The 14593-nt window shown below is 52.9% G+C and overlaps 4 protein-coding genes and 1 non-coding gene across 5 annotated transcripts; 4 read left to right on the forward strand and 1 right to left on the reverse strand.

Annotated features, from left to right (window-relative positions):
- Positions 1-147: 147 nt before the first annotated feature.
- J4E86_008062 (uncharacterized protein) lies at positions 148-5451 on the forward strand (the record flags this gene model as incomplete). The annotated part of the gene is made up of 1 exon (XM_051448577.1): positions 148-5451. One exon carries the CDS (start codon positions 148-150, stop codon positions 5449-5451), a length of 5304 nt encoding a protein of 1767 aa, XP_051300173.1.
- A 482-nt stretch (positions 5452-5933) lies between these two features.
- Positions 5934-6767, forward strand: J4E86_008063 (uncharacterized protein; the record flags this gene model as incomplete). Its single annotated transcript, XM_051448578.1, has 1 exon — positions 5934-6767. The coding sequence occupies one exon, from the start codon at positions 5934-5936 to the stop codon at positions 6765-6767; it is 834 nt and encodes a 277-aa protein (XP_051300174.1).
- A 456-nt stretch (positions 6768-7223) lies between these two features.
- J4E86_008064 lies at positions 7224-7332 on the reverse strand. The gene has a single exon. It is a non-coding gene; the product is annotated as a tRNA-Ile (tRNA).
- Positions 7333-8058: 726 nt separating this feature from the next.
- J4E86_008065 (uncharacterized protein) lies at positions 8059-10373 on the forward strand (the record flags this gene model as incomplete). Its single annotated transcript, XM_051448579.1, has 3 exons — positions 8059-8366; positions 8417-9714; positions 9772-10373. The coding sequence occupies 3 exons, from the start codon at positions 8059-8061 to the stop codon at positions 10371-10373; spliced, it is 2208 nt and encodes a 735-aa protein (XP_051300175.1).
- Positions 10374-10863: 490 nt separating this feature from the next.
- On the forward strand, positions 10864-14124 carry KRE33 (killer toxin resistant protein; the record flags this gene model as incomplete). Its single annotated transcript, XM_051448580.1, has 2 exons — positions 10864-13844; positions 13902-14124. 2 exons carry the CDS (start codon positions 10864-10866, stop codon positions 14122-14124), a joined length of 3204 nt encoding a protein of 1067 aa, XP_051300176.1.
- Positions 14125-14593: the final 469 nt, after the last annotated feature.

A 14593-nucleotide genomic window follows, 5' to 3' on the forward strand; every position in this document is an offset into this window, starting at 1 on the left:
ATTGAGACGTGTATCTAAGACCGCATGTGATAGTGTAACCTAGCTACGTAGATGCGCCCGACCTAGTTTCGTCCCATCTCCCCAGGACGGTGGTACGCCCCGCTTGCTTCACCGTAGCCATTACCGATCCCATGATCTCGTCGCATCATGGAAAACAATAGGAACAGCGGCTCCTTTGCATCGCGGGCCGTCAATCCTACTCTCCTTGAAGTTCCAGACAGCAATCCCCAGAAGCGCAAATCCTACCGCCGCCCAGCCGATGCGCAACCCACAGGCGCATCCCCACCAGAGCCCGATATGTCGAATACCGTACCCAGCAACACTGCGCGCCCGGTCGCAACTGTGCCCTTGAATGGCAATGTCACCATTGGCAGCGGGCATAGGCGGCGGCAGAGCAGGCATATTCCGCCCCCGACGACAGGCGCAACGAGCGAATCTGTGCCAGCTGCCCCAGAAGTACCTCGTGCGCCACCCTCCTCATACCGGGACCCGTATGCCAGAGGGGTCAAAGTACCCGCGCGCTCAAGCTCTGGCCGATCGCGCGACCCAGCCATCCAATTGAACCCGAGCAGACAGCAGGCGACTATTCAAACAGCTGCCAACAGACTGTACGAGCTACGGTCACCACCCTATGCGCCAGCCGAACCGTTGGCGGGGACCGTCCAGCGACGCGGCTCTCAGCGCAGACCCTCTGTGCCCGACCGATCGCCCCTGCAAAAGTTGGAGGGGAAGCTAGACGATATCAGCAAAGAAGAGAGAAGGGCACGGATACTCGAGGCGGAACTGGCCGCGCAAGAGAAGGCTGAGGCGGAGATGCGAGAACGACGAGCGCGAGAAGCTGCGCAAAAGCAACGCGTCGTGTCTGTGCCCATACCGGAGAAGTCATCCAGCGCTTCTGCCCCGACCAACAACGGCAGGCGCCAGGTGTCCATGCCATTCCAGGATAAAACCATGTCCCCGCCAATGTCCCCACCCATGTCACCGCCCATGAGCGACCTGGAATCGGACGACGGCTATGCCTATGACCTTAGCGACCCATGGCACCCCTCGGATGCGCAAGGAGGAGCAGTTCAGTCCGTTCAGCATGTACCCATGCAAAAAGCGCAGGTTGTTCCCATGGCCTACCAGCCGGTACCGCATACTGATGCTGCCATACCGCGAGGTAGCAGCTTGAAGGGAAAGGAACCGGCGGGCTCACGGAAATCTGGCAGCTACAGCGATCGAAGTATGCTGCCTTCGCAGAACATGCCCAGGAAGCCCGTAGCCAACCCCGCGGGACTTGGCCTGGTAGGTGTCCGCGACACTTCGACACCCTCTGATGTATCTCGTTCGGAGAGCAAGAGGGGCCAGGGGAGAAGAGACAGCCGTGGATTCATGGCTGCACAGATGGAAATGCAACAAAATGATATCGACTACAAAGGATCACCACGAGAGAATGATACCCAGCAACTACCACGCAAGATCCCTCCCGTTCCCCAGACCGTTCAAATACCGCCCATTCCGCCTGTCCCTCAGACCAATCGCAAGAGCGTCATGTTCTCCGAATCCGAGTCGGACCTAGAGCAGCACGATCCCGAGAAGAAACATCGCTACTCCCGCCATCACAGTGAGCCGGAGAGGACCTACACACCCGCTCCTATGCTCGAGGAATGGAGAAGTGCACCGATCGGTCTCCTTACTGCAGACGATCTAGATCTAGACGCTCCAGTCAAAGCCAATAGCGGCAACAAAGCATGGTGGGAAGAGAGCAAGGCCTCTCGACGAAGACGTTCAGGCGGATACGCGGAGCCAACTTACGATGGCTATGCCGACGATGCCCCCACACACACTGCTTTCAATCCACCACTATACCTCAAGTGTGGACCGCTCCTACGCTACACCGGTCTTCGGAGAGATCGCAGCGTTCCCGGACGTGAGCGTGAAATCTGGAGAGGCAGTATCATGATTGTTACTGTTGACGCCTCTTCTTCGTATGCCAAGCCGCCGACGTTGCGATTGTTCAAGCAGCCAATGGACATACTTCCGCCTCCCCCGGAGGAAATTAGCCAGGACCAGCTGGACCCATCCTACGTCGATCCCATCGAAGGCCAAGTCAAAGTGTCGCGTACTGGTGAGGCGCTATACGTCAAGCCGGTTGACGAACTCGCAGAGGACGAGGACCTATCGCGCATTGAAGACGACACCGGTTTGTTCTCCACGACTCGAAGCACAACGAACGGATCGGGTTCTAAGTCAACCCGCATTCACAAGAAGGACGGCGAGAAGCTTGGCAAAGTCCGTGATTTCCCCGGTATACGCCTGTATGCTGAGCGAGGCGTGACCTTCTGGCGCTTCAACATCGAAGTCGAACTTGGCGGTACTCAGACACGCATTGCCTACAAGATCAACCAAGGTCCTGCCATCGGATTTTGGGTCCCAGCCAAGGGAGAGTCTATGAACATCATGTTTCACAGCTGCAACGGCTTCTCGGCCACTGTCGAAGCGAATGAGTTCTGTGGTCCAGACCCGATGTGGCGCGATGTACTGAATACGCACCAAACCCGCCCATTCCATGTGATGATCGGTGGAGGTGATCAGATTTACAACGACGCTGTGATGAGGCAAACGACTTTGTTCAGGCAATGGACGGAAAACAGAAACCCCATGCACAAGCACCATCAGACATTCTCTGAGGAGATGCAGAACGAGCTGGAGCAGTTCTACCTCGATCGGTATGCAATGTGGTTCTCCCAGGGTTTGTTTGGCATGGCCAACTCCCAGATCCCAATGGTCAATATCTGGGATGACCACGACATTATTGACGGCTTCGGATCATACCCTCATCACTTTATGCAAACGCCTGTATTCACCGGTGTTGGTGCCGTTGCTTTCAAGTACTACATGCTCTTCCAACATCAATCTGTACCCGCCGAAACCGACAAGACCGAACCGTCATGGGTACTTGGAAAAAGTCCTGGCCCGTATATCAAGGAGCGCTCTCGGAGCGTCTTCATGCAACTCGGTCGTCAGGTAGCCTTCCTCGGTCTTGACTGCCGTACTGAGCGTCAGCGTGACGAAATTCTTACCGAAGACTCCTACGACATCATCTTCGATCGTCTGGAAGATGAGATCATCAAGGGTGAGACTAAGCACCTGATCGTGCTTCTTGGAGTACCCATTGCCTACCCCCGCTTGAACTTCCTCGAGAACATCCTCACAAGCAGGCTTATGGACCCTCTAAAGGCTCTCGGCCGCGCAGGAATGCTGGGCAACTTTGTGAACAAGTTCGATGGAGGCGTCGAGATCCTGGATGACCTAGACGATCATTGGACAGCCAAGCACCACAAAGAAGAGCGCAACTGGTTCATCAAAGAGCTGCAACATATTGCTTCGACCAAATCTGTGCGCGTTACCATACTCGGTGGTGACGTGCATCTGGCGGCAGTCGGACAGTTCTACAGCAACAAGAAGCTGAACATTCCCAAGGATAAGGATCACAGATACATGCCGAATGTTGTGTCTTCCGCTATTGTCAACACACCGCCTCCAGACGTGATGGCAGACATCATCAATAAGCGCAACAAGATACACCATCTCGATTCAGAAACAGATGAAGACATGATTCCCCTCTTCACTCACGGCGTCGACGGCAAGAAGAGGAACAATACGCATTTGCTACCCCACCGAAACTGGTGTAGCATTCGAGAGTACAAGCCAGGATCTTCACCATCAGAAACACCATCGCCACCCACAACCCCTGCGAACGGGCCGCGCATGGGAAGAACGATGTCAGACTTCGCGCCAGGGCAGCTGGTGAGAAGACTCAGTGGCCAACAGAGAAGACCTTCAGGAAGAGGCCGCGGACCACCTGTGTCTTATCGCAACAACCCTTCATATGCCGCCGCCGATGAAGTTCAGATCGGCCACCATCAACCACAGTCTTCATTCTCGCCCGATCGATCAGAACCTGAGAGACCCACTCGTTCGCGACGCAGTTCTCTGACATCGCTCTTCCGTCGCCGCGCGTCAGTAGATGTCGCCCGTCCTGACACGTCTGAGACTGCAACACCTCCCCTAAGCCGGCATAGTGTGTCGCAAGATCGACCGTCTACCTTCCATCGCCGACCCAGCGTACTGACTAAGAAGACTGAGCGGCACCACGGCCCATATGTCAACCTTGAGGGTGGTCTTGACATCTGTCTCAACGTTGAGGTATCGCAGCACGACCCGGCCGGTATCACAATGCCTTACAGACTACTCGTGCCAGCGCTTACTTATGTTGAGCCTGAGGAGGGAGTCGTCGAGAAAGAAAGGGGTAGATCCCGTGGATTCTTCGGCTCTTTCGGTGGCAAGCGCAAAGCGACGATCGGCGATGATGGGAATTCCATCTCGGGCAGCGAAAGCGGAAGTGAGCTTGGGGAAATGTCTAGTGAAGAGGAGGAAGAGCGCACGCAGCAAAGGTACAAGGTCGGACCTCGGATAGTCATGCCGAGTATGGGGTCTCAGAACAGGCGTGGCTCTGAACCTGCTCCTGTCACTGCCATTGGCCCTGCAGCTCCCGTTCCCACTGCCCGTGAGAACCGTCTAAGTTCAGGCTTCCATGCTAACGCAGCTGCAACTGTAGCTCCGAACCAAACGAACGGAATTCCCCGCGATCTCGTTCCAGAAAGTCAAGGACGACGAAGCTTGGATGCAGCTGCGGGTACCTCGTCCAGAGCTGCTGCCTGGGACAACGTGGCCGCGAAACGGCACGTCAGCATGCCGGTCGCTCCTCCCGCTACCCAGACTGCGACCCAAGCGACAGCGATGCCATCCCGCTCCGCCTCCACGCGCAAGCAGCCTACCTATAACTCGTCTCACAAGTCGCAACTCCCTGCGCCTTCGCCAGAGATAGAGCCCAAAGTGCAGCGAAGATCCATGGGTGGTATCTTGAACCAACACTCGCACGACAAGAAGTGGGAGCACGATGCCCATGTAGCCGCTCATACACCTGCACAAACACAAAGGAAGGCGAAGCGGGAATCATACCCACCGCATCCAGCGATCGTCGGCGCCGGACCAAACTCGCCCTACTCGCGAGACGGACAAGGTCTCCAAGCACGACAAGACACAGCCGGCGGTGACTACTTCTCCAGCGGAGGCCGAGACGGCAAGACCCATCCCGCAACAGCACCGCGTCAAGTCGTCGACCCAGAGTACACCGAGAAACCAGTCCAACGTGCCGACTACGCCGCACAACCACAACGAGGCGGTTACGACCGCACCTCTTCCTACCCAGCCTACCCCCAACGCAACGGCACTGCAGGAGTAGGTGCAAAGTACCTCGGCGGAGGCAGGTACGAGGACGAAGATGAAGATAGCTTCGATAGCGCTGATGACGATGAGGCTAGTCTCAGCGGACAGGAGCAGGAGATGAGTCAGGATAGCTTCGTGGTGCCGAAGCGTAAGAAGAAGTGGCAGATTTGGAAGTAATGGGTGAGGAGGGATTGCATTGGTAATGAGATTACGATTGGGGTACATGACTGGTTCGGGCTTTTTGCCCAGGGTACATAATGACGGCGCAGCGTATACCATGGTGTGTTTAGCGGGTTTTTAGAATAGCGACGTCCTTTTCTCTTCTCAATCCAATTTCTAATACTCTATTCTGGAATTCTCTTCGGTGGCATGTGCGTCGATGGAAAAGCTGGAATTACGGCTTGTCGTCGGTAAGCTGATGTTTCGATTGGTCGTCAACCATCACGAACCAAGGTTCCGACATCTCATCCATAGTACACTTAGGCGGAAGTATGTTTGAGCCTGGTATAATACGATACGTATCCCAACGACATTCTCACAACCATCAATAAGCCTACCGCCTACATCAGCTTCTCCCAGCTCCTATCTCGCCGATAATCTGCATTGTATACTCAAGCCTCCGCACCAATTTCACGAACAGTCTTTCAAACCCAGCCAATATGTCTCTCAATCCCCAACCCAAAATCCGCTTCACCCCCAAGATGCTCAACCAGAAAGCGAAGAAAGCCCAACCCACGCAAGAAATGTTAGATCTCGGCATACAAAACTCTTCAGATTCGGCCTTCTTCAACTTGCCAGGCGATATCCGCAAGCGCATTTACGAATTTGCGTTCACTACGGGTGAGGTTATTCAACTCCTACCTCTTGAGGCGGATCTCGAAGGGGCAGCCATTACTGAAGCAGAGGTTGATAAGACGATGAAGATGGATATCGATATTGAGGATATGATGATGGGTCTTGAAATCAACGATACGTCTCTATCCGACGACACGAAGCCGCGAACGCGAAACCCCTTCGCCGCAATCCTCGCATCCCGACAATTCTACTTGGAAACACATCTTCTCCCTTTCTACCACAACACCATCTACTGCTCCGATATGTGCTACCTCGCCACCATCTTGCGTCGTCTTTCGTCTGCACAGACATCGTCGATCCGCGTACTGAAAATTCAGTGGACGACCGCACAATCAGCAGTGCAGGAGTACACGACTTCACCTTATGAATCCAGACCAGTTGAAACAGCACTGCAAATGCTGGACAAATTGGAGAAGGTGGTCGTGGATTGGGCGGGGAAGAGGCGGATCTTTCTTAATAAAAAGAGGGTGGAGGAGGCGCTGAATGCGTTGTGTAGGAGGAAGATTGATGTTTCGTTTGGAAGGGGCGGGGAAGAGTATCAAGAGGTTGTGCAGCGTGTGGGAACGGTACAGCAGAGGAAACGAATGGAGCGAGCGGATACGGCGATGGAGTGGTCGGCGCGCGCTTGGGATGCATGAGGGGGAGAGGGAGGTGCGCGGGAGGCTGGAGATGGAGAGTAGTGAGCAATGTGCTCATGCACTTTGACATGGTAACTACGTGTGTAGTTGTTCGTCTAGTGAACTGTCTTCCTACTCTGCTGTAGCAATCCATGTACATGTTGCTATGCTTTTGATAAATGTCGCTCTTTCTTAAAACCTTGGGATGCATAGCGATGTCGACAGAGAGTAGGACGAGTGTGAAGTAGCTAACTCTTATGTTTATTAGTATAATGCTCTTCGCATGGTCAGCATATGCGCCTTTCTAGTTCGCAACACGCGTTTAGACTTACAAAGATTAGTACTACGCAAGGGTAGCCCCGCTAGCAAAAGACAAGGCCCGCAAGCACACCAAGTCCGCGAAAAACAGCAAAAAAAGGTGAGAGATCACTAGTCCTGGTGGGGCTGGAAGAACTGTTAGTAAAGGAATTCGAATCACGGTTGTCTGGAAATCACGTACTTCGAACCCACGGCATCCGCATAACCTGAGATGAGGTCATAAGAGTCTGACGAATCTTATAAGAACGGCGCGCTACCACTGCGCCACAGGACTTTGTTGTCCCTGGACTTGTTTTTGGACATTTCTCAAAATGGATCATCTATAATGTGAATGCGTAGACATGGAAAGACTGAATGTAGCCGGTACCCATCGATCGGAATCGTTGTACATCGCACAGATATCATAGGCGGGGCAATGCAAACGTCGGTGAGTGATGACACAAAGAACGCCGCTAGCCGGTGGGGTGGCTGGCGCCCGCCCGCGTGAGGGGATCGGCCAACCACATCCGACCGTGAGACATCTACCACGGTGCTCCCTTCCGCGTTCATTGCTTTCCCTCTATCGCAACCACTTACCTGTTGGATACATTTAATTCTGAGAGAAGCCTGTCGTCAAGTAAGTCATGGTTCCAATCCTTCTTCATCGATTCGTAGACGCCCTTCTTCACACGTGGCAGGCGTCTGGGGTCGTTGCTTCTTTGGGTGTATGATGCTCGACAACAACAGACGTTGCCCAAGAACAAAAGCTGCATGCACTCTTTTATCAATGATCTGCTTTATGATCTGATGATCTTGTTCCTCCCTAGCATCTCAAGGTCGGCTCTACTACACACGTGGTGTCTGTACAGCTACATCTACACCGCTTGAGTGTCGCCAACACGACACGATCCTACATCTCAACACCATGGTCCAAAGCCTAAACACGAGACGCAGTCCATTCTGAACAACCGACTAACATGTTACAAAGGTACCTTCTATTGAAGCCAACACCAGTATGACGATCAGAGCCTCCAAGTTCACACCCGAGGTGCTACTCGAAGCGCCACGCCGTTCCGGAGGCGTCCCAAACTCTGATGCATCAAAAGTCGTGTACGCGGTTTCCACATACAGCTTTGCTGAACATTCGAAGAAATCCGAGATTCGCATTCTGGATGCTGCAAGCCAACAAACCAGTCTCGTGACAGATGATGCATCCTTCAGCGAGCCTTCGTGGCTTGACGATGAGACTGTACTATTGCTAAAGTCGAATGATGATGGCACCACGAAGATGGTTGTTGGCTCCCCATACAACTTCGAGAAAACGTAAGTCCAATACTTCCCATATGAGTGTGCGACTGCTAAATGACTCTCAGCAAACATACTGCTGTACATATCGACGGCCCAGTAAGCGACGCCAAGATTTATGCCCTCGGTGATGACACTTTCGGTTTCGCTGTGGTCGGTAAGGCGAAGCCAGATGGTACGCTGTTCAACCCTGAGCTGGCCGAGAAGCCACATTCCTCAGGCAAGCTTTACAAGTCCGGATTTGTTCGTCACTGGGATCATTACGTGACGGAGAACCGGAACGCGATCTGGCTTGGCAAGTTTATCTTGAAGAAGTCGGAGAAGTCCCAAGATACCGGTGCCAACCCTGGATATCCTCTGATAAATGCGCTAAAGGGAACGGAGTTGGAGTCGCCGATTGAGCCGTTTGGTGGAAAGGATCATTTCGACATATCCAAGTATGGCCTGGTCTTCACAGCGAAAGATCCTGGCCTGAACCCTGCGACACACACGAAGACCAACATCTACGTTTCCGCGTCTGAAACATTCTGGGATGATCTTCACTTCAAGGACCAGCCACAAATTCAAAATGTATCCATCGAAGGCTTCGAGGGTGCCAGCACGTCTCCTGTCTGGTCGAACTCGCGTGGCATGATCGCTTTCCTCTCCATGAAGACTGACGGCTACGAGTCAGACAAGAATCAGCCCTTCATTATCCACGATTACAAGAAACCCTCAGAGGTCACCCTGCTCTACGGATCTGAAGACGGCAAGGGTGAATGGGATCGAAGCCCACAGTCAATATCTTGGAGCCCTGACGACTGGCGCCTTTACTTCACTGCCGAATCACATGGGCGTGGAAACTTGTACGGTGCCGGACCCCCTAAGCCTGGCGGCGAGAAGGAGCCTCTGCCATCACTACTAGTGAAGGGTGGGACCATCGGCTCAGTACAGGTACTCAAGAATGGCGATCTTTTCTTGGCTTCCACCAGCTTGATCGAGAACTCTCTCTACTCACTGGTCCCACTGAGCGCACAAAACAAAGACACTGCCGTCTACGATCTTCCCATCGACGATCGGCCATACGACTCCGACCCTGATCATCTGACAACCAAGTACATATCTTCAAACACTCGCTCTGGGTCCATGTTTGGTCTGTCGCGCCACCAGATCGATGAAATCCATTGGGATGGCGCTGCATCCGGTACCAAGGTCCACGCCTGGGTTATAAAGCCCAGCAACTTCTCGTCCAGCAAAACATACCCCCTCGCTTACCTCATCCACGGTGGACCCCAGGGTGCATGGACAGATGGATGGAGTACGCGTTGGAACCCTGCAGTATTCGCAGAGCAAGGCTACGTTGTCATTTGCCCAAACCCTACAGGAAGTACGTAAATCTCGTACCACAAACTGTATAGTAGATACATATTGACTTCATTTCTAGGCACATCCTACGGACAAGCCTTCACAGATGCGATCCAAGGCCAGTGGGGCGGTCTGCCATACGAAGACCTCGTGTTGGGCTTCAACTACATAAAGCAGAATGTCAGCTACGTCGACACGAAGCGAGCTGTTGCTCTCGGTGCCTCCTACGGCGGATACATGATGAACTGGATCCAAGGACACCCTCTTGGCCGCGAATTCAAAGCCCTAGTGACCCACGACGGCGTCTTCAGCATGTCCGGCCAGATGGCGTCTGAGGAGTTGTACTTCCCCTTCCACGACATCAAGGGAACGCTTTGGAACAACCCCGAGAATTGGGCCAAGTGGGACCCGTCCAGGTTTACCGAGAACTGGGCCACGCCTCAGCTGGTCATACACTCCGAACTGGACTACAGGCTCACCATCAGTGAGGGACTGGCAGCGTTCAATGTGCTGCAGTGTAAAGGAATTGAGAGTCAGTTCTTGACGTTCCCGGATGAGAACCATTGGGTGCTGAAACCGGAGAATGGGCTCATGTGGCATACGGTTGTGTTGGATTGGATCAATAAGCATGTGGGATTGAAGACGTACACTGAGGCTCGGAAGGCGGGAACCACCGACTAGTATTTCGGTAGTGAGCTTTTGCCATATAGCACGTCCCTATGCACTGATTGGGCTCGACATTGCCATGTGTGTGATTTCGTTGTCTTGACTCTGAACGACATATGAAGCCTGTACGATGATAAATCTTGTCACTGAATCTCTCGTTATTAGTGGCTAATCCAGTTGAGAGTGAAACAATAAGCAGATGAAAATAAATGCATGCATTCAAAGTTTTGGTTCAAGTCAAGACGCGCTCGCATTGTAGCGCGTAGGTAGCGTGAGGCTGCTCTTATCGATAAGGATCCTAGATTATTTTCTCGGGCATCGCGACGGCTCGAACTTTTCCTTAGCACGCAGCTCGTCACCCACCACACCAAGGGCAACAGGATTCACCGCCCTCCAATCTAAACGAAACTCTTCCGCGACCCGAACTCAGCCGATAGATCGCGTGCGCCACCCCAACCACACCCGCTATCGAACTAGAGGCGGCGACGCCTGCGGAGCTCTCAAGATGCCGAAGAAAGCCATCGACTCCCGTATACCGGCCCTGATCCGCAATGGCGCCCAGGAAAAGAAGCGCAGCTTCTTTGTAGTCGTCGGCGATCGCCAAAAGGACGTCATTGTCAACCTCTACCACATTCTGCTGAACGTGGACGTCAAGTTGAACAAGTCGGTGCTGTGGGCATACAAGAACAAGCTGCTGGGATTCTCAAGTCACCGCAAGAAGCGCGAGAAGAAGATCAAGAACGAACTCAAGCGCGGCATCCGCGATGTCGACACCGAAGATCCATTCGAACTATTCGTCTCGACGCAGAACATCCGATATGTTTACTACAAGGAAACCGACAAGATTCTGGGTAACACATACGGCATGTGCATCCTGCAGGATTTCGAAGCGCTTACGCCGAACCTACTCGCGAGGACAATCGAGACGGTCGAGGGTGGAGGACTGGTCATATTGCTGCTCAAGGGCATGAGCAGCTTGAAGCAGCTGTACACAATGTCCATGGACATCCACTCGAGGTATCGGACGGAGGCACACAGCGACGTAGTAGCGCGCTTCAACGAGCGCTTCCTGCTGTCACTCGGGAAATGCGACAGCTGTTTGGTTGTCGATGATGAGCTGAACGTGCTCCCCATCTCAGGTGGAAAGCATGTGAAGCAGCTGCCACCACCGGACCTAGAGCTGGAGGGCAAGACACCCAAGGCGAAAGAGCTGGCAGAGATTAAGGAATCTTTGGCAGACTCGCCTCCTACAGGAGATCTTGTCAAGCTTGCAAAGACAGTAGACCAAGCCAAGGCTCTGCTGACATTCGTGGAGGCCATTGTTGAGAAGACGCTTCGCAGCACTGTTACCCTGACCGCAGCCCGTGGACGAGGAAAGTCTGCAGCTCTCGGTGTTGCAGTGGCAGCAGCAGTAGCGCATGGATACAGCAACATCTACATCACATCGCCCAGTCCAGAGAACTTGAAGACGCTCTTCGAGTTTATTCTCAAGGGATTCGATTCGCTAAACTACGCAGATCACCAAGATTACACCATTATGCAATCGACACAGCCCGATCAGAACAAAGCCATCGTACGAATCGAATTACATCGACAGCACCGACAGGTTATCCAATACATCAGGCCCGAAGACTCGCACGTCTTGGGACAAGCAGAGCTTCTGGTGATTGACGAGGCCGCGGCAATTCCTCTGCCCCTCGTACGGAAATTGATGGGTCCCTATCTAGTTTTCATGGCATCGACCATCAACGGTTACGAAGGAACCGGTCGATCGCTTTCGTTGAAGCTGATTCAGCAACTTCGCGAACAGTCGCGAGGTAAAGGAAACAATGGCTCGACTCATGTGGTTGATCGTTCGACTGGAAAGGAGACAAAGGACGGCAACGAGACCTCCATGACCGGCCGATCACTCCGGGAGATCACACTGTCAGAACCCATTCGATACGCTCAAGGCGACTCCGTGGAGCGATGGATGAACGATCTTTTATGTCTGGATGCAACACTACCCCGAAGGTCGAACACGCAAGGATGCCCGCACCCTGACAAATGCCAACTTCTCCATGTCAACCGGGATACCCTCTTCTCTTACAACCCCGCTGCAGAAAAGTTCCTTCAGAAGATGATGGCGCTGTACGTGGCTAGCCACTACAAGAACACGCCCAACGATCTCCAGCTCATGTCGGATGCGCCCGCCCATCAGCTCTTTGTGCTCACGGGACCCACAGAAGAGAACAAGCTCCCCGAGCCTCTCTGTGTGATTCAAGTGGCGCTCGAAGGTCAGATCAGCAGGGAGAGTGTAATGAACAGTCTGAGCAGAGGACAGCGTGCAGGCGGTGATCTCATTCCCTGGATTGTTTCGCAGCAGTTCCAGGACGAGAACTTCGCAAGTCTTTCCGGAGCTCGTATTGTGCGGATAGCAACCAACCCGGAGTACGTCAAGATGGGCTACGGATCAAAGGCGTTACAGCTTCTGGTAGACTTCTACGATGGCAAGCTCGCTAGCTTGTCGGAATCTGAGCCTCAGGAGGTGGAACAGATGCGCAGAGTGACAGAGGAAGACTTGGAGAACACGTCGCTCCTACAGGACAATGTCAAGATCCGGGAAGCCAACGAGATGCCACCGCTGTTTGCCCGATTACAGGAGCTGAGGTCACCAAAGCTCGATTATGTCGGTGTGTCGTATGGCCTTACATCGCAGCTTCACAAGTTCTGGAAACGCGCATCATTCGTCCCAGTCTACCTACGACAAACACCCAACGATCTCACTGGAGAACACACATGCATCATGTTGCGTTCGCTCGAGACGACCTCATCCGATGGCAGCTGGGTCGCCGCATTCGCCAAGGACTTCCAGAAGCGTTTCCTCTCCCTCCTTTCCTACCAATTCCGCTCATTCCCTTCCATCACCTCTTTGTCAATAGAAGAGTCCGCATCAGCAGGATCCAAATTAGATGCCGACCTAGCCGCAAAACCCATCAGCAAGGCCGAACTAGACGCGCTCTTCACACCATTCGATCTCAAGCGTCTGGACTCATACGCGAACAACATGCTCGACTACCACGTTATCCTCGACATGTTGCCTCCCATCGCTACTCTCTACTTTACCGGCCGTCTCAAGGGCCAAGTCAAGCTCAGCGGTATTCAAACTGCACTGCTCCTCGCCATTGGTCTGCAACGTAAAGAGTTCTCCGACGTGGAGAAGGAACTCAATCTCAACTCCAGCCAGTTGATGGCCATGTTCGTCAAGATTGTACGAAAGGCCGCCACAGCATTCCGCAGCATAGTCGAAGGCGCAGTCGAAGAAACCATGCCCGACGCTATGGAAGTTGAAGAGAACGGTGCTAGCGGTGAAGCTGCCGAGGATGCCCACCGCTTTATACCGCTCGAGAAGGACCTACAAGAGGAGCTCAGGGAGGGTGGCGATGAGTTCCTGGCTGAGGACAAAGAGAGGCAAAGGAGCATGATTGACGCTCTACCTCTGCACAAGTAAGTTTTTCAGATTCCACATTAACACATGAACGGCCACTAACTGCTTAACTACAGATACGAAATCGGCGCCGGAGCCGCTGACTGGGAAGACGCCGAACGCGCCGTCAGCAACGCGGCCAAAAAGGGTGGAGCAGGCAGCATGACCGTCGCCGTCAAGACAGGCGAGAAGAAGAGGAAAGTCGGCGAGGCAGTCGAAGAAGCATACAAAGAAGCCGAAAAGTTCAAGGAGGGTGCTGCAAAGAAGAGCAAGAAGCACAAGTCTAGCAAGAAGGCTTGATTGATCGATCGGAAATATCACGCTGCGTATGCATGGTAAAAGGAGTTCTTACCCTGGCGTTATAATCTAGTTTGGGGAAAATCCAGTCAGTGCTTTGTACTTTAAGTAGTAAGGGTAGTCAGTCAGTTAGTCTTCAATGTAGACCTAACCATTGCTTTGATTGACCCGATGATCTCACTATCTGTATGCCTCTAATCCTCTCTACTCGACCCTATCAAACCAGACCGAAACGAACAAGAAGATTATATAATATTATATACGCATAACAGTGTAGTTTTGAAAGAGTCGCGCCCAAGAATCGCTAACCAGCAAATCTGCAAAATATAAAGAACAGATTCGAAATGATTCAATCATTGGGGGGGATATCATACGCGTAACAACGAACAATATGGAAAATGGATGACACCTCTTCAATCCCTGCCCCATACATTCCCCCTTGTAATCTGATAACAAATAAAGAGTCAGATAG

The sequence above is a fragment of the Alternaria arbusti genome, assembly GCF_024043155.1.
Source record: "Alternaria arbusti strain BMP 1465 chromosome Unknown scaffold_12, whole genome shotgun sequence".
In the NCBI taxonomy this organism is placed as follows: Eukaryota; Fungi; Ascomycota; class Dothideomycetes; order Pleosporales; family Pleosporaceae; genus Alternaria; species Alternaria arbusti.